General features: G+C 45.0%; 1 protein-coding gene across 2 annotated transcripts in view; it reads left to right on the top strand.

Annotated features, from left to right (window-relative positions):
- Positions 1-23,375, top strand: part of thsd7ba (thrombospondin, type I, domain containing 7Ba) — a 1,603,431-nt gene that overhangs the window by 648,619 nt on the left and 931,437 nt on the right. For both annotated transcript variants that reach the window (XM_072472193.1, XM_072472199.1), the window contains exon 6: positions 13,296-13,451. In XM_072472193.1, the coding sequence (XP_072328294.1) occupies positions 13,296-13,451 (156 nt within the window). The remainder of the gene's footprint in view (positions 1-13,295; positions 13,452-23,375) is intronic.

Below are 23,375 nucleotides of genomic sequence, written 5' to 3'. Positions count from 1 at the left end.
TGAGAGCACATGGAAGTGATGCAGGGGAAGTAGGATCAGCGTGTTATGTGTGAGGGGGGGGGGGGGTGGGGGGGGGGAGGGGGTTGAGGGCCGCCTGAGCCTCATTTATAAACTGGGCCGATATCCCAGTGAACCTTCGAGGCATGCCTTCTAAGCTACCCACCTTGGCATCTTGGGTCCTGCTTCATACCAGTGCTGAGAGGCTCTGTGCCAACTCCAGCCTGTTCCCACCACTCTACCATGAAGATAGAATGGCCGGGCAACTGCCTGGCAGGAAATGGGATTGCAATGCTGGAAATGGGCAAACTCACGATTCCCACCTCGAGGATGAAACATGTAATATGAGAAATGGGACAGTTGGAATGCCAAAATTGTTATATTGTGTCTGTGGCAGCACTGTTTCAGCTCTGACTTCATGATGCACCATAGCAAATGGGAGAAAATATAACTCTACTTGTGTGAGTTATTAATATGTATTCATAATCACCAAATTCAAAGCATCATATTATTGCTGAAAAAATGATTTTTTTTCTTTTGATTGTTCCAATATTCATTGTATTACGGCTGCTCTGGAAATGCAGTGATGGGTGGTAGCAATTGAAAGATATTTTGAGAACATTTCCACAAAACAGTTAATTAGTTTAAACATTCAACTTGATCAGCAACACTTTGTACTTACATAGCACCAGCTCTGGTAAGCTAAGCATTTCTTATCAATGTTGTAAATCCCTAAATGTAGGAATGTTCATATCTACATCAATTTAATTCAGGTATTGCAAATGTGATGAATGTGAATATTAAATGCAATCCTTTTTAGTTTCATACTCATTCTCTATCTGTACTCTGACAGTGATGCGTGTTATAATTTCTGCTCACTCATTAATTGCTCCATTGTTACAGAACCCTATTTATTTGAGTGCCAGTGGCCTGTGTGAAACCCCTATAGACTGTCTGGCTGAATGCAGACGCACGTTTGCAGTAATGTCACCTTCCACATTTCTTTTGCTCAAGGAGATGCTTAAATTAGCACAGAATTATAAATGATCTGATAAAAAATGTTTTTTTCTGCCATTGTTCTTTGAATTTAATAACTTTAGTGTTATCAGTTCTGGGTGTGCGCTTTCTTACAAAGTGTCATTAAAACATCCTGAAATGCTTTCCAGGAGTGTTATAGAGCAAATTGTGTCACAGAGGGTGGCGTTTCCTGGCCTTTCTTGTTGGCGGGATCTTCCAGTCCCGTTGAAGGCAATCCCCCGGGGTAGGTTCCCCCATGGCAAGTGGGGGGGGGGGGCGCAGAATATCCCGACCACAGTAACATTAAGAGATATGCCAAATGACCAAAAGCGAGGGGAAACAGAAAGGTTTGGAGGAGCATTTTTAAGGAGGATAGTGGCAGAGAAAGGTATAGGCCGAAATTTTCTGGCTGTTTACGCCAACTGTTCCACCCACAGTGCACCCCAGCCACGCATTTCCCAGCAGTGAGGGATGCATTCAATAGGAAACCCCGTCGACAGCAGCAGGGCTGGAAGATCCCGCTGCTGTGCAGCTCCGGGTGGCATGGAAAATCTGGCCTACAGAAAGAGAATTGCAGGGCCTAGGGTCTTGTCAGTTGAATGTCAAGGACAGTAAGTGCTGGGGGACACCACCACCTTCAAGCCACACACCACATCCTGACTTGGAACTATCACCCTGTTCCTTCACTGTCGCTGGATTAAGACCTTCAAACTCCCTTCCTAACAAGGTAGGTGTACTTGCACCACACGGACTTCAGCGGTTCAAAAAGGCGGCTCACCATCACCCTCTCAAACACAATTAGAGACCAGCAACAAATGTTGGCCTTGACAGCGAACACCATGAAAGATTTTTTTAAAATGCACAATAGTCAACAATGGAGCAATTTGTACAGCAATAAATACAGAAAATTCTGGATAAACTCAACAGGGCTGGCAGCATCTGTGGAATGAAACAGAGTTAATGGTTTGGCTCGAAATAACCTTTCAATAGAACAATTCGCACAGCAGATGTGCAAGAGGCCAGATTGCGATAATCATAAAGATCTCCATGAGTTATAGGGCTGGAGGAAATTCCAGAAAATATGTGAGGATGAAAAGGGGGAACAATTTTATAACATTTAAATTTATAACATTTAAACATTGTCAGAGCAGGAAGCAATATGTTTCCATGAGAACAGGAATGGACGATGAGACTATAAGCCGTAGAAGTAGGCCATTTGGCCCATCAAATCTGCTACACCATTCAATGAGATCATGGATGATCTGATTTAATCCTCAACATCCACTTTCCTCGCTTGATTCCCTGACTGATTAATAATGTGAATCACATCCTTGAACATACTTAATCATCCAATCTCTAAAGCTCTCTGCGGTAAATAATTTGACAGATTCATTACCCTCGGAAAGAAGACATTTCTCCTCAGTTCTCTCTTAAATGGGTAATCCCTTACTCTGAGATTATGCCCTCTGGTCCTAGACTCTCCTGCAAGTGGAAACATCCTCTCAGCATCTACCCCATCAATCCTGAGAATCCTATATGTCTCAGTCAGGTTTTTTCTCATTCTCTGTGTTAGTTATGTGTTATAATAATAATCTTTATTGTTACAAGTAGGCTTACATTAACACTGCAATTAAGTTACTGTGAAAAGCCCCTAGTCGCCACACTCCGGCATCTGTCCGGGTACACTGAGGGAGAATTCAGAATGTCCAATTCACCTAACTGCAAGTCTTTTGGGACTTGTGTGAGGAAACCTTAGCACCCGAAGGAAACCCACGCAGACACGGAGAGAATGTGCAGACTCCACACAGACAGTGACTCAAGCCAGGAATGATGTCAGGAAGCAGAGATAGTTTTAAGTGATCTAGGTTTGTATTGTTTGATATTGGAAATAAGGCATAGATTTAAGTGAGTTTAATTTTGTGTTTCTTGGTGTGACAAGGGTAAAACTCTAGTTAGAGTTACGTTAGACAAAATGTGTCTGCGTGCATGGGAGTTTTGGTTTCAGTTCAAACTGTGTCCGTGTTCTGAGAGTTTATGGTGTGAAAAGTAAACAAGTGCATGGAGAGAGATTGAGCTGATTCTTTGCAACCAGAGGCCACCTTTAGGGGAGAAGACATTGGGCAGGATTCTCAGTTTGGGAGACTGTTCTCCCGCCGGAGCTGAATTGCACCAGCTTACGATCCCTTTGCGGTCCTAAAGCAAGGTTGGAGCACTTGCCTTTCAACTCCACATGTCCATTTCTCAAAGGAGAACAGCTGTGCCTGTGTCTGGTTCCCAAATGTATGCATAGCATGGAATACTAGGGAATCCCAGGGATTCCTGTTATTGGACTGCCATCTTCAAAGGGCAGTCCGATAGCAAGGTCCCGCGGGCATCCACCTCCCCGGCACGGGAAATAGGCCCCGCCTTACCCCTCCTCCCATTGCATAGTTGCCCCCTCCCTCCCCCAGATTGTCTGGGTGTCCTCCCCCCCCCACACCCAAGTACTGGGGTGACCGGACCAACCCACCTCCAGGTGTAATAGGTGGACCCTCCCTCATGGAGCCCTGTATGAGGGGGACCCCCCAGGAATCCTTGTAATAAGGGGGCCCCAAGGGGCCCCTGTATTAGGAGGACACCCCACCCTGAAATAGGGGGACCTTCTACAGGGACCCCCTGCCTAAATTAACCCCCTCCACAGATCCCTCCCCACACGGAGATCCCCCCCCACCAGAAAAAGGGATCCCTGTCTGGAAGCTAGAGAGCAGTCCAGACAGGGGCAGTGAGAAGCATTATAGTTGTAGCACTTGTCTTGCAGCTCCATACGTCCATTTCTCAAAGAAGACCAACTCTGCCTGTGTCTGGTTCCCACAGTTTTATTAATTTCAAGCCATTCATAGCTTTGTAGTGGTCTGTGATTGACAGCTTACAAAAACCATCTGCAGCTTTGATCCATTCACATCCTTTCATGTTTCAGTGGCCTCACTGCTGAAACAATATTTGTAAACATTGACCAGATCAAAGAGAGGTAAGTGCAGTGAAATTACAGGTTTGAGTGACTGGAATGCACTTAGTGCTTGGAATGCTGTGGAGTCTAATGACTTGGTTCCTCCACGTTTTCTAAAAAAAAAGTTAAAGTTGCAGTCTTTTGAGCCAAGGTTCACAAAGGGCAAGGACCTCATTTTAATACATTAAATAAATCTTAATATTATTAATGAGCCCACCCGCCACATGATCCCCCTTACTTATTACTCATACCTCACCGACATGACGTCACATCACCAAAGTTTAGCTCAAATACATAAAGCCATGAATCAGTCGAGAGGACCCCCTTGGGGTGCAGAGGGAAGAGGAATATGCCTGTGAAGTTCCCTTGGCACTGCCCCAGCACAAGTTGAAGCATTACTAGCCTGACAATACCAACCTGGCAGTGACAGCCTGTGCCAACCTGTGCCAGGGGCGGGCCATTTGGGGAGCCTACTTGGTGGGGGGATTCCCATTATGTGTGGTGGGGATGGAGAGCACCGAGGCCTTTGAATGGAGGAAGTTGGCAGTGACAGGGGAGCTGCCATTTAGGTGGGGGAGCTGGAAGTGGGAATTGAGGGGCAGAGCGGACAGTGAAGGGGGGGGCGTCAGCGATATTGCTGCGGTCGTTGTTGGTGCCGATGATTTGATCGATAAGAATAGGAACAGTAACAGCTAGCTGGACAACAGTGGAACATATCAAAGGCTGTTCACAGTTTGAAATACATGGTGCGGGTAGGTTTACTCAAAAATTCTCTGATCCCGCGCCGGGTCGGAGCATCGCCGGGGGGGGGGGGGGGGGGGCGCGAATCCCGCAACGCCGGGCCGCCAAGTTCGGCTGAGACCCGCCGGCGTCGTTCGCGTGTGGTCCTACCCTGCGGGACCTTGGCGTTCTGGCTGCGGGGGCCGTCCTGGTGGGGGGGGAGGGGGGGGATCCGACTCCGGGGGGGCCTCCACAGTGGCCAGTCCCGCAATCGGGGGCTACCGATCGGTGGGCGGGATAATTCCAAAGTGGGGGGGGCCTATGTTCCTCCACTCCGGGCCCCTGTAGGGCTCTGCCATGTTGCCCGGGGGCCGGCACGGAGACTGCAACCCACGCGCATGCGTGGACCGGCGCTGCCCGTGCTGGCGCCCGTATCGGCAGCTGGAGCTGCATGAAGCACTCCAGTGCACTGCTGGCCCCCTGTGCGGCACAGGATTGCTGCTCCTAGCGGCCAGATGACGCCATTGTAAAACGCTCCGGCGTCTATGACGGCATCAACACTTAGCCCCATTACCTGAGAATCCCGCCCAGGGTGTCCTTGTAGCTCGGAGAAGGGCTGTTTCCGTACTATGGCAGAAGCAGAAGCATGTTTGGAGAAATTCGAACACGGATTTTCAGGAAAGGTAGGCATGAATTTCAGGTTTAGTTACATTTTGTCTCATTGATAAAAAGAGGAAAGAATACTTAATCTAATCTTATACTTTTTCAAGCCACTTAGCCTATTTACAAGACATTCCATAAATTCAATTTTTGAAAGTTGGGTACCGATCTGAGCTATACCCATGTTGAGTGCAACATGGAGCAGATCTCTTTGCTCATCAAACATTTAAATAGCCGTGGTTATTCTGTTGTGTAATCACAATTTCTGTTAAGATTAGAATTCAGTGGGGTGGGTACTGAATACTGTTTAACAAGCAGAATCAAATATACAATGCAAGTCTTTGACATATAACTTGACAGAAATCTTTCACTCACAGAGTCAGAGAGTTTTGCAGCGCCTTCAACCCGTCCTGTCTGTGCTGGCCATCGAGCGCCTGTCCATTTAAATCCCATTTTCTAGCACTTGATCCATTGTCTTGTATGCTATGGCATTTTGAGTGTTCATCAACATGCATCTGAAATGTTGTGAGGCTTCCCACCTCTACCACCTTTTCAGGCAGTGAGTTCCAGATTCCCACCACCCTCTCAAATGTTTTTCCTCAAATCCCCTCGAGATCCCCTGCCCCTTACCTTAAATCTATGCTCCCTAGCGATTGATTCTTCTAATAAGGGGAAAAGTGGCTTCCTATTGACCCTATGTCCCTCATCATTTTGTACACCTCAATCAGGTCGCCCTCAGCCTTCTCTACTCTAAGGTGAACAAGCCAAGTCCAACCATCCTCTCTTCATGAAATACTCCAGCCTAGGCAACAACTCATTATCATGCCATTTGCTGACTTCTCCCTCAAAATGGAAGGAAACTAAAATGAGCATCAAAAAATAAATTAAGGAGCTAATCAACTTCTGGTTCTGAAGTTCCTGCCAAATGTCTGCGGACAGAGAAGCCACCACTACTCTATCATTCCGAAATATCAGATCCAGCCTCAATGACATCACCATAGGCTAATTTGCATACTTAAAGAAGCTCTCACCATGGGGTGTATGTATTGCTTGCAATTTTACATTGCAGTCTGTCAGATTGAGGATGAAAAGAATATGCAAGTTCATTGTTCCATTTCAAATATCTCCTCCAATCACCCCCACCTGAATCCCCCCCCCTCCCCAACGCTCACTACAACCTGATTTCTGCCAAGGTGGGGGATTAAATAGGTGGTATAGAGTGACACTGCTATTACTGGCCTTTCAGTCATAAGAACATAAGAACTAGGAGCAGGAGTAGGCCACCTGGCCCCTCGAGCCTGCTCCACCATTCAATGAGATCATGGCTGATCTTTTGTGGACTCAGATCCACTTTCCGGCCCGAACACCATAACCCTTAATCCCTTTATTCTTCAAAAAACTATCTATCTTTATCTTAAAAACATTTAATGAAGGAGCCTCTACTGCTTCACTGGGCAAGGAATTCCATAGATTCACAACCCTTTGGGTGAAGAAGTTCCTCCTAAACTCAGTCCTAAATCTACTTCCCCTTATTTTGAGGCTATGCCCCCTAGTTCTGCTTTCACCCGCCAGTGGAAACAACCTGCCCACATCTATCCTATCTATTCCCTTCATAATCTTATATGTTTCTATAAGATCCCCCCTCATCCTTCTAAATTCCAACAAGTACAGTCCCAGTCTACTCAACCTCTCCTCGTAATCCAACCCCTTCAGCTCTGGGATTAACCTAGTGAATCTCCTCTGCACACCCTCCAGTGCCAGTACGTCCTTTCTCAAGTAAGGAGACCAAAACTGAACACAATACTCCAGGTGTGGCCTCACTAACACCTTATACAATTGCAGCAGAACCTCCCTAGTCTTAAACTCCATCCCTCTAGCAATGAAGGACAACATTCCATTTGCCTTCTTAATCACCTGTTGCACCTGTAAAGCAACTTTTTGCGACTCATGCACTAGCACACCCAGGTCTCTCTGCACAGCAGCATGTTTTAATATTTTATCATTTAAATAATAATCCCTTTTGCCGTTATTTCTACCAAAATGGATAACTTCACATTTGTCAACATTGTATTCCATCTGCCAGACCCTAGCCCATTCACTTAGCCTATCCAAATCCCTCTGCAGACTTCCAGTATCCTCTGCACTTTTTGCTTTACCACTTATCTTAGTGTCGTCTGCAAACTTGGACACATTGCCCTTAGTCCCCAACTCCAAATCATCTATGTAAATTGTGAACAGTTGTGGGCCCAACACTGATCCCTGAGGGACACCACTAGCTACTGATTGCAAATCAGAGAAACACCCATTAATCCCCACTCTTTGCTTTCTATTAATTAACCAATCCTCTATCCATGCTACTACTTTCCCCTTAATGTCATGCATCTTATGCAACAACCTTTTGTGTGGCACCTTGTCAAGGGCTTTCTGGAAATCCAGATATACCACATCCATTGTCTCCCCGTTATCTACCGCACTGTTAATGTCCTCAAAAAATTCCACTAAATTAGTTAGGCACGACCTGCCCTTTATGAACCCATGCTGCTTCTGCCCAATGGGACAATTTCCATCCAGATGCCTCGCTATTTCTTCCTTGATGATAGATTCCAGCATCTTCCCGACTACCGAAGTTAAGCTCACTGGCCTATAATTACCCGCTTTCTGCCTACCTCCTTTTTTAAACAGTGGTGTCACGTTTGCTAATTTCCAATTCGCCGGGACCACCCCAGAGTCTAGTGAATTTTGGTAAATTATCACTAGTGCATTTGCAATTTCCCTAGCCATCTCTTTTAGGACTCTGGGATGCATTCCATCAGGTCCAGGAGACTTGTCTACCTTCAGCCCCATTAGCTTGCCCATCCCTACCTCCTTGGTGATAACAATCCTCTCAAGGTCCTCACCTGTCATAGCCTCATTTCCATCAGTCACTGGCATGTTATTTGTGTCTTCCACTGTGAAGACTGACCCAAAAAACCTGTTCAGTTCCTCAGCCATTTCCTCATCTCCCACTATTAAATCTCCCTTCTCATCCTCTAAAGGACCAATATTTACCTTAGCCACTCTTTTTTGTTTTATGTATTTGTCGAAACTTTTACTATCTGTTTTTATATTCTGAGCAAGTTTACTCTCATAATCTATCTTACTCTTCTTTATAGCTTTTTTAGTAGCTTTCTGTTGCCCCCTAAAGATTTCCCAGTCCTCTAGTCTCCCACTGATCTTTGCTACTTTGTATGTTTTTTCCTTCTTTTTGATACTCTCCCATATTTTCTTACATATCCACGGTCGATTTTCCCTCTTTTTACCGTCCTTCTTTTTTGTTGGCATAAACCTTTGCTGAGCACTGTGAAAAATCACTTGGAAGGTTCTCCACTGTTTCTCAACTGTTTCACTATAAAGTCTTTGCTCCCAGTCTACCTTAGCTAGTTCTTCTCTCATCCCATTGTAATCTCCTTTGTTTAAGCACAAAACACTAGTGCTTGATTTTACCTTCTCACCCTCCATCTGTATTTTAAATTCCACCATATTGTGATCGCTCCTTCTGAGAGGATCCCTAACTATGAGATCCTGAATCAATCCTGTCTCATTACACAGGACCAGATCTAGGACCGCTTGTTCCCTCGTAGGTTCCATTACATACTGTTCTAGGAAACTATCGCGGATACATTCTATAAACTCCTCCTCAAGGCTGCCTTGACCGACCTGGTTAAACCAATCAACATATAGATTAAAATCCCCCATGATAACTGCTGTACCATTTCTACATGCATCTGTTATTTCTTTGTTTATTGCCTGCCCCACCATAATGTTACTATTTGGTGGCCTATAGATTACTCCTATCATTGACTTTTTCGCCTTACTATTCCTGATTCCCACCCAAATGGATTCAACCTTATCCTCCATAGCACCGATGTCATCCCTTACTGTTGCCCGGATGTTAAATAACAGCGCTACACCACCTCCCTTACCATCCACTCTGTCCTTCCGAAAAGTTTGATACCCTTGGATATTTAACTCCCAGTCGTGACCATCCTTTAACCATGTTTCAGTAATGGCCACTAAATCATAGTCATTCACGATGATTTGCGCCATCAACTCATTTACCTTATTCCGAATACTACGAGCATTCAGGTAAAGTACCCTTATGTTGGCTTTTTTACCTCTGTTCTGAATCTTAACACCTCGATCCGTAACCTCTCCTAAGTTATATTTCCTCTTAACCTTTCTCCTAATTTTCCTTGTCGTCGAACCCATATCTTCATGTAACAACCTGCCGCGTCGCTTACCACTAATGTTTTCACTTCCCGTTTTATTTCTTTTAGTATTCCTGGTCCTATTCATTGAGCTCCCCTCAGTCACTGTACCTTGTACTGTCGCCCTTTTTGATTTTTGACTATGGCTTCTCTGCCTTACACTTTCCCCCTTACTGCCTTTTATTTCTGTCCCTGTTTTACTACCTTCCAACTTCCTGCATCGGTTCCCATCCCCCTGCCACATTAGTTTTAACTCTCCCCAACAGCTCTAGCAAACACCCCCTCTAGGACATCGGTTCCAGTCCTGCCCAGGTGCAGACCGTCCGGTTTGTACTGGTCCCACCTCCCCCAGAACTGGTTCCAATGTCCCAGGAATTTGAATCCCTCCCTCTTGCAACATCTCTCGAGCCACGTATTTATCCTCTCTATCCTGACATTTCTACTCTGACTAGCTCGTGGCACTGGTAGCAATCCTGAGATTACTACCTTTGAGGTCCTGCTTTTTAGTTTAACTCCTAGCTCCCTAAATTCAGCTTGTAGGACCTCATCCCGTTTTTTACCTGTATCGGTGGTGCCTATTTGCACCACGACAGCTGGCTGTTCACCCTCCCCCCCCAGAATGTCCTGCAGCCGCTCCGAGACATCCTTGACCCTTGCACCAGGGAGGCAACATACCATCCTGGAGTCTTGGTTGCGTCCGCAGAACCGCCTTTCTATTCCCCTTACAATTGAGTCCCCTATCACTATAGCCCTGTCATGCCTGGAGACCATACATGACTGGGATTTATTTTACACTTCACATTTGGTTACTCTAACAATTCTCCACCCACTGCATTCTGCTGGAGGAGTCATCTTGTCTCCATCGGTTACATAGACACACAGAAAATAGGAGCAGGAAGAGGCCATTTGGCCCTTCAATCCTGCTCCGCCATTCATTATAACCGTGGCTGATCATCCAACTCCAGAGCTTAATCCGCCTTCCCCCCATATCCTTTGATTCCCTTCACCCTAAGTGCTCTATCGAACTGCTTCGTGAAAACATGCAATGTTTTGGCCTCAACTATTTCCTGCACCTGATTTATGGCCATTCAGATAATCGTCTGCCTTCTCGGTTTTGCTACCAAAGTGGATAACCTCACATTTCTCCAAAATATACTGCATTTGCCATTCATTTGCTCACTCTCTCAACTTGGGAAAATCGCACTGAAGAATCTCAGTATCCTCCTCACAGATCACCCTCCCACACAACTTGGTGTCATCTGTCTGTGCGGAGTCTGCACATCCTCCCTGTGTGTGCGTGGGTTTCCTCCGGGTGCTCCGGTTTCCTCCCACAGTCCAAAGATGTGCAGGTTAGGTGGATTGGCCATGATAAATTGCCCTTAGTGTCCAAAATTGCCCTTAGTGTTGGGTGGGGTTACTGGGTTATGGGGATAGGGTGGAGGTGTTGACCTTGGGTAGGGTGCTCTTTCAAAGAGCCGGTGCAGACTCGATGGGCCGAATGGCCTCCTTCTGCACTGTAAATTCTATGATAATTCTATGATCTGCAAATTTGGAGATATTACATTTTGTTCCCTTATTAATATATATTGTGAATTGCTGGGGTCCTCGCACCAATTCCCACTGTACCCCACTAGTCACTGCCTGCAAATTTAAGAACATAAGAACTAGGAGCAGGAATAGGCCACCTGGCCCTTCGAGCCTGCTAATAATAATAATAGCTTATTGTCACAAGTAGGCTTCAATGAAGTTACTGTGAAAAGTCCCTAGTCACCACATTCCGGCGTCTGTTCGGGGAGGCCGGTACGGGAATTGAACCCGTGCTGCTGGCCTTGTTCTGCATTACAAGACAGCTGTTTAGCCCACTGTGCTAAACTAGCTCCGCCATTCAATGAGATCATGGCTGATCTTTTGTGGACTCAGCTCCACTTTCCCGCCTGAACACCAGAGCCCTTTATTCCTTTATTCTTCAAAAAACTATCTGTCTTTATCTTGAAAACATTTAATTAAGGAGCCTCAACTGCTTCACTGGGCAGGGAATTCCATAGATTCACAACCCTTTGGGTGAAGAAGTTCCTCCTAAACTCAGTCCTAAATCTATTTCCCCTTATTTTGAGGCTATGCCCCCTACTTCTGCTTTCACCCACCCAGTGGAAACAACTTCCCTGCATCTATCCTATCTATTCCATTCATAATTTTAATGTTTCTGTAAGATTCACCCGCATCCTTCTAAATTCCAATGAGTACAGTCCCAGTCTACTCAATCTCTCCTCGTAATCCAACCCCCTCAACTCTGTGATTAACCTAGTGAATCTCCTCTGCACACCAGTACGTCCTTTCTCAGGTGAGGAGACCAAAACTGAACACAATACTCCAGTTGTGACCTCACTAACACCTTATACATTTGCAGCATAACTTCCCTAGTCTTAAACTCCAACCATCTAGCAATGAAGGACAAAACTCCATTTGCCTTCTTAATCACCTGTTGCACCTGTAAAGCAACTTTTGGTGACTCATGCACCAGGACACCCAGGTTCCTCTGCACAGCAGTATGTTTTAATATTTTATCATTTAGATAATAATGCCTTTTACTGTTATTCCTACCAAAATGGATAACCTCACATTTGTCAACATTATATTCCATCTGGCAAACCCTAGCTCATTCACTTAAACTATCCAAATCCCTCTGCAGACTTCCAGTGTCTCTGCACTTTTTGCTTTACCACTCATCTTAGTGCTGTCTGCAAACTTGGAAACATTGCACTTGGACCCCAACTCCAAATCATCTATATCAATTGTGGGCCCAACACTGATCCCTGAGGGACACCATTGGCCACTGATTGCCAACCAGAGAAACACCCATTAATCCCCACTCTTTGCTTTCTATTAATTAACCACTCCTCTATCCATGCTACTACTTTACCCTTAACTCCATGCATCTTTATCTTATGCAGCAACCTTTTGTGTGGCACCTTGTAAAAGCTTTCTGGAAATCCAGATATACCACATCCATTGTCTCCCTGGTGTCTATTGCACTGGTAATGTTCTCAAAAATTCCACTAAATTAGTTAGGCACGACCTGCCCTTTATGAACCCAATGCGTCTGTTCAATGGTACAATTTCCATCCAGATGCCACGCTATTTCTTCCTTGATGATAGATTCCAGCATCTTCCCTACTACCGAAGTTAAGCTAACTGGACTATAATTACCCGCTTTCTGCCGACCTCCTTTTTTTGAACAGTGGTGTCACGTTTTCTAATTTCCAATCCGCCGGGATTTTTCTAATTTCCAAACGACTTTGACCGACAGAGTGGTGTCAACAGACGATCTGTTTAAAATTGATGTCTTACCATCTGGCCACACAGTAGCAAGTGGTTACTTGGTTGAGATAAGATTTTCTTGTATCTGTATAGCCATCATCCATTGTGAATGAGTACATTTAGAAGAAGAGAAAATTGGAAGGGCTGGGGAATTAAATGTTATTCTTTCCTGACCTTCAATTGCTTTGGCCTTGATGTTTATGTGCCATGTTACAAATGCCTTTCTAATGCTGTCAGGTTTACTTGCTTTTGTTTTTGTTTGCAAATGTGGTGTATTGATGCATTGATGAGACAAATAAGCTTTATGCTGTTGAATAATGGAAACAATAACTTGTTTTGCTTTTTTTCAGCATCTAAACCAGTGGACAACAAACTATGCACAGAACCAATACCAGTGACTTCACAGCTTTGCACCATTGCTTGCCCTACTGACTGCCTGGTTTCGGCTTGGTCTGCATGGAGGCCTTGCATCTCTGAGAACTGCCAGGATCCGCAAAAGAATAAAGGTTTCAATGCTTATTTTCATTTTTAATTGTTTCTTTGTAGCAGTACGTTCCCCTACATTTTAACCAATGAAGCTTTTACCTCCAACTTTATTAATATTTAGATATCGCACTCCTAGAGCGTCATTCTCCCATGTCCCCACTGGCGGGTTCAGTGACGGATGGAGGAGGGGGAGCAGAATTTTGTGGGAGGCCCAAGAATCAGTTTTATTTGGTGTGAATTTCCCATGGGATTGTTCGCTGCTGCCTGCCATGGCGGATCAGGAAATCTATGTGAAACTGATTTCCATCTGACTAATGGGATGTGGATGAAGACCCACCTGGGATCTGTGCCCCACAAACGGCAGTAGGAACACACGCTGGTCCGGAATATGCCTGGAACAAAGTCGCATGCAAAAGCCGAGACTTGCCTGAACAAGGCTTTGGGCTGCTCCCGGATTTAAGGATGGAGGGTGCCAGTGTGACCCTAAATCGAGGAACACCACAACAAATTGTGGGGGAACATTTATCAGGTGGATCTTCCAGCTTAAATGTCACTGAGGAAGGGCGGCACGTGGTGCATTGGGACTACGGCGCTGAGGACCCGGGTTCAAATCCCGGCCCTGAGTCACTGTCCGTGTGGAGTTTGTACATTCTCCCCGTGTCTGTGTGTGTTTCACCCCCACAACCCAAAGATGTGCAGGTTAGGTGGATTGGCCAGACTAAATTGCCCCTTAATTGGAAAAAAAATAATTAGGTACTCTAAATTAATTTTTTTTAAGTGTCACTGAGGAGGTTGCTCTTCCAGCCCCAGGGTGTTCCAAGAGTTTCTTGTTGTTTTACTCAGTGATGTATCAGTAATTTTGGGCATCTCTTTAATATGGCATCCAAATATGATGGCAGGATGCGCTCAATCAAGCCCGCCCAACCACAGAATGTGGCACTCAACCCCTGGGTGTACACATATTGAGGTCGGGGCCAGAAGATATTGGCCTCCGCAGCGAGAAACACTCCCCACCTTCACCCCCACCACAGGACTTATTCCCAGATGGAAGAACTCTGCCCATCGTTTCAAACCTATCTCTCCGTTAAGTTCCATATTATGAACAGCTAAAAGTTAACTACTTCCAGTCAGGATGAAGTGCTCCAGTGCTCATACGATTATGAAAATGTATATGAAATGAAAATCGCTTATTGTCACAGGTAGGCATCAATGAAGTGACTGTGAAAAGCCCCTAGTCGCCACATTCCGGCGCCTGTACGGGGAGGCTGGTACTGAGATGTAATAAGTCAATTAATGACTTATTAATTACAAACATTTACTCCAAATTTTATGATTTAAAAACGTCACCAAATCCTCCAAAATTCAGGTTTTCTCTGTAATTACCTGATTGATTCCTAGAAAAGCTTTTCATCCTTTCTTTAGACGAGTTCCATTTCTTATTCAATTATTCCATTTAACACCTGTCATGTTCTATGAATGATGTGCACATCAACCAGCTGTAATTCAAAAGGAATTTTTTAAATTTCACAATAATTATCGGCAACAGGCAGACCATAGCAACACTTACAGAATGAAACCAAATATTTAATTGAATTTAGGGGGTTTGTTATGGTCCTGCTTGGATAGATGAGTGGGTGTCAAATATACGAATTGGATTCAGGAAATACAATTCAAAGGATTTTGAAATGTCGCCTCGATTTGCAGAAGTTCAACATGCTAATGAATCTTTCACATTATATTTCAAAGTTGAGAGGTACATTAAAACCATTGTCTTGCACTTTTCAAATCTTTTCCAGGCAGATACAATAAAAAATCTTCTGTTTTAGTTGGCTTTAAGGATCTTATGAAAAATGGGCTTGAACAGAACAGTTAGAATCCAGTCCTTGTAGGCCTCGAATCGGTAGCACAAAACTGTCCAGAATTCAGCTAGTTGTAACCGAATTGTCAATCTCAGACAGGTGTCAAGGATGATGCATGAGGGCATGCTGTGCTAAAACAAATGACTCTTCCTATTTTAGAGACAGAAATTGGAATCTTTTAACTTGTAGCTAACCTGATCTGAAAAATTTGTTCAAGGACCAAAAGGTATTGAAAAAGAAAGGCAGATGGAAGGAAGGATTAAAACAAAAATTGAATGAAATGAAAAATGAAAGCAACATGATGGCATACATAGTGAAGCAAAGTGACTGCTCAGGTGATTATGAGAATTCTTAGGTCTAATTTTGCTTTGCAGCCTTCGCAAAGTGCAAAGATCCATGGTGCAGGCTGCCACCAAATCTTCAGAAAAATGGAAGAAATGAGATAACCCTAATAGATTGATGAGACAATATCAAGTTTGGGCATTTTAAGTCTGATGATCATGTGAGGAATATACCATTGAGGAATATAATGGGTTACACAGTTGTGAGATCAGGAGGAAATGTGAGCTAGAACAGGGGCCTGTACACTCTGTCTCAAGTTGAACACATGTCGGCCCACATAGGTGGGATTTAACTAAGGAAGAGAGGAAAGTTCTGATCAAAGAGGTATCAGTAAAATAGAAAAAGACAGGTTTGTGATAGATGTAGGAGTGGGGTCATTTTTCTTGCAGATACTTCAGCTCTTAATTGAAGCGCTAGGCACACTCAAGAAGTTCAGGAGCATAGAGGACAAAGCAGTCGACTTACTTGATAGTGCATCTAACGCCTTAAACATTAATTCTTTCCACCACCAGCACAGTATGGCTGTAGAGTGTACCATCTACAAGCGCAGTATAGCAGTTCACCAAGACCGCTTTGGCAATATCTCCTAAATCCACAATCTCCACTGCCTTGGAGAAAAAGGACAACAAACACATGGGAACAGCACCACCTGCTAGTTATCCCCCAAATTGCACCCCATCCAGGTTTGGAAAGACATCATCAATCCTTCATCTCCACTGGGTCAAAATCCTGGAACTCCTTCCTATGGAGATACCTTAACTGGAGCGGTTCAAGAAGCACCGCCTTCTCAAGGGCAATTAGGGATGGAGAACACATTCATTTTGACCTTGTCACCAGTGTCCACAGCTAATCTACAAATATAAAAATGGTTGATAAATCTAAGACCACTTATGTGAAGTTATTCTTGTAAAACTACATCCTGGGGCCTGACTCCTCACTTTGATATCCATGGCCAGTTGCTCCCACTGCCTTCTGAGTGTGCACCTGAAAGATTTCCTGGGTCTCTACTGATGCAGATAACTCGTTAGTTTTCATCTCCTCTACCAAGTCCTCCAGTACAGTGCCAGAAAACCTTGGATCTTGCTCTCTTTCGTCATTTCAGAGGTCAAGTGCATATCCTGCATGTCTGCCAGCATGTACTGCAGCCAAAATTCTCCAGGTGCAAAGTAACTTGAGGAATGCAGTCTAATCCTACTTGGTGCTCACCAGCCCCAATAGTGGCTTCCTGCATTCGAACAAAAGCATGCTTAATGCTAGCTGTATGCTGGAATCATTTGAGACAACAGGAAACCTATGAAGTTGATATAGAACATAGAACATACAGTGCAGAAGGAGGCCATTCGGCCCATCGAGTCTGCACCGACCCACTTAAGCTCTCACTTCAACCCTATCCCCTTAACCCAATAACCCCTCCTATCCTTTTTGGACACCAAGGGAAATTTAGCATGGCCAATCCACCTAACCTGCATGTCTTTGGACTGTGGGAGGAAACCGGAGCACCGGAGGGAACCCACGCAGACACGGGGAGAACGTGCAGACTCCGCACAGACAGTGACCCAGCAGGGAATCAAATCTGGGACCCTGGCGCTGTGACACCACGGTGCTAACCACTATGCTACCATGCTGCCCTGTGTTTCCTGTGTTGCAGTCAATGAGTACAGGTTAGACATGCATCGCAGTCCTGCAGTTCCTTTTCAGGGGACTCAAATTTAGCTATTTTGCAAAATGTGGGCAATAATTTGAAAAGGGTTCCAGGAGTATGTTTTCCTGTGAATAATGTGAATAATGTTAACATAAGCATAGAATCAAGACAAAGTGAAGGTGGACTGCAAGTCAAAAATATGGAAGAGTTGTCAAAAGATTGAGTTAGGGTCAATGGCACAGATTTTGAGGATGTTGTGATATGTAGGATCAAGGCTCTTCAGAGAGTAGAAGTTCTGACTAACCTGATGGGATTAAATTTGGTGCCGGTCATTGTGTTCAAATAGAATGTGGCCTCATTGGCCAAGCTCAGTGCATCAGATAACATGGCTGCCCACCTGAAAGCATTCAATTAATAGCCAGTGTGCCTCGGTATTTGACTAAGGCCAATTATTTTCTTAATCCTCAAGAATGATGTTCCCTCTTTTTCTGGTTTCAAATGTTGGAAATAAGTGGATGAAATAACTGAGTGGGGAAAGTCACTCTCGAGCACAAGCTGCAGTCATTGAGTTTCAGGAGATTCTCAACACTGCCAATGAATTGTGTGAGGAAAACAGTATTCAGCTACATGCTACTAAATGTAAGTAGACATGTGAACAGACTTTGATAGACTTTGATGAGCACATGCCCCTTGATATAAAATTAGGCAATTATAATTTGGTGGAGTTTAAAGTCTTGAAAACCTTGGGTATATACATTGAAGCTGACTTGAAGTGGGATGGCCAGGTGGGCAGTATGCTTAAAAACAATAAACGGGTGTATATTCTCGGACCCCTGATCCCTTTGAGATTCCCCTCTGCATGACCTGTTATGGATCTTGTTGCAAAAATCTGGTTCATAATTTATAAGTTTTGGAAAAAAAGTTTAGTTTGAGGAATTAAAGTTTTAGCGGTAAAAAAATGGGGAGACCTGATTGAGAAACTGGTAAGCAACCATGAGATAAGTGCAAAAAACAAGTTTGGAGTTATGTACAGTTAACCTGTGTTATCTTGCAAGGTCAGAGATGATAGTGAAAAACCTTTTACAATGAATGATCCATCTCTAAGCTGTAATGCCGCAGGGAGTCTGAGGAATGGAAATATAAATTACTCATAAAGGATACAGAATCAAAGAGTTATGTTGAAGGTAAAATAATTAATTTGCGTTTCCATTTGAGGACATCCTAAAGCATACCAGGTTGCCAGAGAGATAATGGGCACAATTCAGCGGACTCAAGTTCAAGTCCGCCGAATGGTGTGTTTAGTATGGTGTTTCTTGGCAGCTGCAGTGCCAAGAAATAACCTCCAATCCAACAACACTTTGCCCTTTTTGTTTTGGCCTCAGGGAAATTCTCTTTTCCAAGGTCGCACTGGAACCCTGGAAGTGTCACCCAGACCCTCTGGCAGTTAGGCTCATTTAAATATGCAGATATGTATCTCACCAGTGAGGGTGAGATCCTGATCGTGCCAGGCAGAGTGAGTTGGGTGACTTGCAATTGGCCCAGTGGAAAGCATGAATTGAGGCTCGTGCACGATTCACCTGTTGCCCGTGGATCTATGCCAGGCGCAATGGGGTCGTTGAATCAGGCCCAATGATTCAGGGTAGAGCTTTGGTTAGAAGGCTCTTCTTAATTTTCTCTGTGTGTTTGCTGACAAAAGCAGGCAATTCAGTTTGGCAACAGATGGGGAAATTGCAGATTTGGTTTTGTGTAGGCAAAATTCACTAAGTAGGAAAATCCAAAGGGAATGAATGTTAGTCAGGCCTGCATTTAAGCAGAGATAATGAGATGCGGGTGAGGGTTGAGGCTCAGTTTGGAATCCATAAAGAGGAAAGAAGCTGGAATATTTGCCTAGTTTTAAACTAGAGGAAGAAATCTTCAGTGGTCCTCGCAGCATCTTGTAGCAGAAAGCATTCAGCTTAAATAGTTACCTTGGAAAGAGCTATACAGAAGCTATGGGATCATATAGGGAAAATGCAGTCCAAGAATGTCCAGAGTCAAACAAGGTGCTAAAGGTTCATGGTTGTGAGACAATTAAACAAAATTGGAGGGTCACTTAACCAAAAGCTTGGACCTGGAAGAAAGCTGGAATACCAAGGAAAATTAAAGTAAATTCTGGAGGACCTTTGGGTTGGTCCGAGGAAAAGTGAATGAACCTTCAAAATTTCACAAGGTACGGAAACTCTTGGGGGAATGTAAAAAACAAAACCGAGTTTATAGCATAACGCTTTATAAGCTTTAGGGTTAAATGCTTGCCTTGATAAATATTTTTGCATATATTAAAGATTGTTTTGGTTTAAAAACATGAAATCTTGTGACATAGTTCTGTAAGTTAATTACAGGATTTTCAGATTCAATGTAAACAGTCTCTATCCGGATCATAACAGTCTACGCTGGCTAGGTTAAAGACTAGGTTAAACACTGTGCTCAAGATTTTCCCAACAATCGGCAAAGGCCGATGTCGGGCAGAAAAAGCACCGTTGGAATCATCAAGAGCAATGGGGAAATTCTCTGCCACATATTCCAGTATTTTGGAAGAAATCTTCAAGGAGTGGGTCCCACGATACATGGCTGGCGGACTGGCCTCTCATTCGTCTGCCCCACGGACAACTTAGTCAGCTGAGGATCGGGGCACCATTTCTAAAGGCTGTCCCAGTGCAGAGAGAACAAAGGCGTTCATCTTGGGACCACCCCTGCAGCTTCCCGGTACTATGAAGGCACTGCCCCCTGGCACTACCTGGGCACTGCCTTCAGCACTCCTCCCTGAAACTTCCCCTGGCACTGGAACCTGGCACTGCTCCTTGAAACCTCCCCTGGCACTGTCCCGGCACTGCCACAGACACCGACCCAAGGCACTGCCCAGCCATGTTCCCCTGGCACTGCTCCCAACACTGACCGGGTCCTACCTGGGCAGTAGCCATGCAGCATTAGCAGGCAGTGCACGAGGAGTGCCAGGGGGCAGTGCTCGGGCAAGACCCATTAACCCTGAGCACTGCACTTAGCTGAGCTTCCTACTTACCAGATACCTTGGGATATCAGCCATGATTCACACCTTTCTGCCATCATGGTGCCTGGATGAATTTCTGACTGTAGGGGGGGGGATTGATATCTATATGTTAATATATTCAAATGACAGGGCAGCAAGGTAGTGCAGTGGTTAGCACTGCTGCCTTATGGCGCTGAGAACCCGTGATCGATCCCTGCCCCGGGTCACTGTCCGTGTGGAGTTTGCACATTCTCCCTGGGTCTGCGTGGGTCTCAGCCCCACAACCCAAAGATGCACAGGGTAGGTGGATTGGCCACGCTAAATTGCCCCTTAATTGGAAAATAAAATTGGGTACTCTAAATTTCTAAAAAATGATGTTCCCAACGTTGAATGTTTGGATGGCATCCTGTCCCTGACTGGGGGAAGGGACAATCATGTTGATGTACCATCAATACACTACAAGACAATGAGAACGAGTGAACATAGGCTTTATTATCCAAGAACTTGCCTGCCTGTGATTGTTGGAACACTGAGTGCCGCCCACAGGGGGTGGCGGAGCACACCAGGGTTCCAGTACAATACATGGAAGGAAATCATATTACCATTCCCTGACCATAGGCCACAGTACTATACAGACAACTTATATTATGGTGAATACATTCACCACACATGTCATGCATTTATGCCAATGTATTTAAATGAGGTTACCATTCAGAACCTCACGGGTGTCACAGGTGAGGGGTGGAGGCTGGTTTAGCTCAGTTGGCTGGACAGCTGGTTCATGATGCAGAGCGAGGCCAACAGCGGCGGTTCAATTTATGTACCGGCTGAGGTTATTCATGAAGGCTCCATCTTCTCAACCTTGCCCCTCACCTGAGGTGTGGTGACCTTCAGGGTAGATCACTACCAGTCAGCTCTCCCCCTCAAAGGGGAAAGCAGCCTATGGTCATCTGGGACTATGACTGAGAAAGATAAACAGTTCTGGTCCCAGTCGAGGGAAAAAAGTGTACCGTGTGAGTCAGGATTTAGCAAATATGTGCAGTAAATATGGGACTAAAAAAAAGTCACAAACATATCTAATATGAAATTCAGGAAAAACTCCTTCAACCAGGGTTTGATGTGAAACTTGCTGCTACATGGCCAATAGCATTAATGTATTTAAGCAGTAGCTTTAATAAATACAGGCGGGGAAAGGAATAGAAGGATGTTCGGATAAAGTTTGATGGAACAGAACGAGAGGTGGTTTGTAGAAAGCATAAACACTAATTTGTTCTGTGCTGTAAATTCTTTCTAACCTTTGAATCATTCAACTGACACTTCAAATATTATTTTACTTTTCATACTATTAGAAAGCTGTTGATATTTCCAGTCCACGACCACCTTCTCAAGGGCAATTACGGATGGGTAATAAATGTTGGTCGAGCGAGCAATGCCCACATCCCATAAATGAATTTTATAAATTATAATAGATGCTCAGCTGATAGACTTTTAACTCTACTAAAATCCCCTTTCACCTTCCTATTGCATTTTCCATATGCCTAATTATTGTTAGGCCTAACGTGATCATATGCTGTGCTTTAAGTGTTGATTTAGTTTTAATCTTGGAAAATTTACTGCAGTCCACCGCCCACATCCCGTACCAGCCTCCCCGAACAGGCGCCGCGATGTGGCGACTAGGGGCTTTTCACAGTAACTTCATTTGAAGCCTACTTGTGACAATAAGCGATTTTCATTTTCATTTCATTTCACATTTGCTAAATCCTGACTCACATAGCACACTTCTTTTTGCCTCGGCTGGGACTAGAACTGTTTACCTCTCTCAGTTATTTTTATTTTAAGCTGGCATGATTATAAATTGACACAATGGTTGTTGTTTCAACCGCTTGTGTCTTGGAGCGGCAAGACATCATTTGACATCTGTGACTCATGCGTAATTTCTCTCATCCTGGTCATTAGGCAAGGCCCAAACAGTGTGTTTTACCAGAGGTCAGGACTGCTCTTGTTCACTGACAACTGTCCACTTACAGATGAGAATTGATACAGCATTGCCCTATTGAATAGTGAGAGGCAAAGCTAGTCACAGAAACTCTGCTGAGAGCTTTAAAATTTGATGACCACATGCGAACTAAGTAATGGGATGAAGAGTGTTAATTCATTCCTGAACCCTAAATGAGTCACATTGGCCGGGATTCTCCCATCCTACGCCGGGTCGGAGAATCCCCGGGGGGAGGCGTGAATCCTGCCCCGACGGCGGTTTTCCTATTCTCCGGCGCAGCTTTTCGGGCACCGGCTTGATTCCTGCCACGCCGGTCGGGGGCCATTAACAGCGGCCCCCACAGTGATTCTCTGGGCCCCGATGGGCCGAGTGGCCGACGAGTTTGGCCCAGTCCCGCCGGCTTGAATTACTCACCTCACACACGGCGGGACCTGGCAGGTAAGTGTGCGGGCCCGTCCTGGGGGCGGGGGGGTGTGCGGGAGGATCCGACCCCGGGGAGGGCCTCTACGGTGGCCTGGTCCGCGACCGAGGCCTACCGATCGACGGGCGGGCATGTTCCGTGGGCGCCTACTTTACCCCTGTAGGGCTCCGTCATATTGCCCGGGGGCCGGCGCGGAGAAGGGAACCCCCGCACATGCACGGCAATACGCCGGCTCTTCTGCGCATGCGTGAAAATATGCCAGCCAATCTGCGCATGCGTGAACTTGCGCCGGCACTTCGGTGCCGGCTGGAGCTGCGGGAACCACTCCGGCGTCAACCTAGCCCCCTAAAAAGTCGCGGATTCCTCACTTTCGGGGGCCGTTGACGCCAGAGTGGTTGGCGCCGGGTTTCACGACGCGTGGGAACATAGCCCCATTATTGGAGAATCCCGCCCATTATTGGAGAATCCCGCCCATTATTGGAGAATCCCGCCCAATGTCTGAGAGATATAAAGGGGAGTGAAATTGGTGGAAATTTATAACTTCACGGCTGTTGAACTGCATAGACAACAGCGTGTTCTGCCAGCAATCGGTAACTGTGAAATAATATAATTTTAGTCACTCACACTCTGAATATTTTGAAATAATAAAGCCTTTATGATAT

The sequence above is a fragment of the Scyliorhinus torazame genome, chromosome 2 (assembly GCF_047496885.1).
Source record: "Scyliorhinus torazame isolate Kashiwa2021f chromosome 2, sScyTor2.1, whole genome shotgun sequence".
Lineage (NCBI taxonomy): Eukaryota > Metazoa > Chordata > Chondrichthyes > Carcharhiniformes > Scyliorhinidae > Scyliorhinus > Scyliorhinus torazame.
The sequence above is the reverse complement of the archived record's forward strand: the minus strand, read 5'-3'. Positions and strand labels throughout refer to the sequence as shown.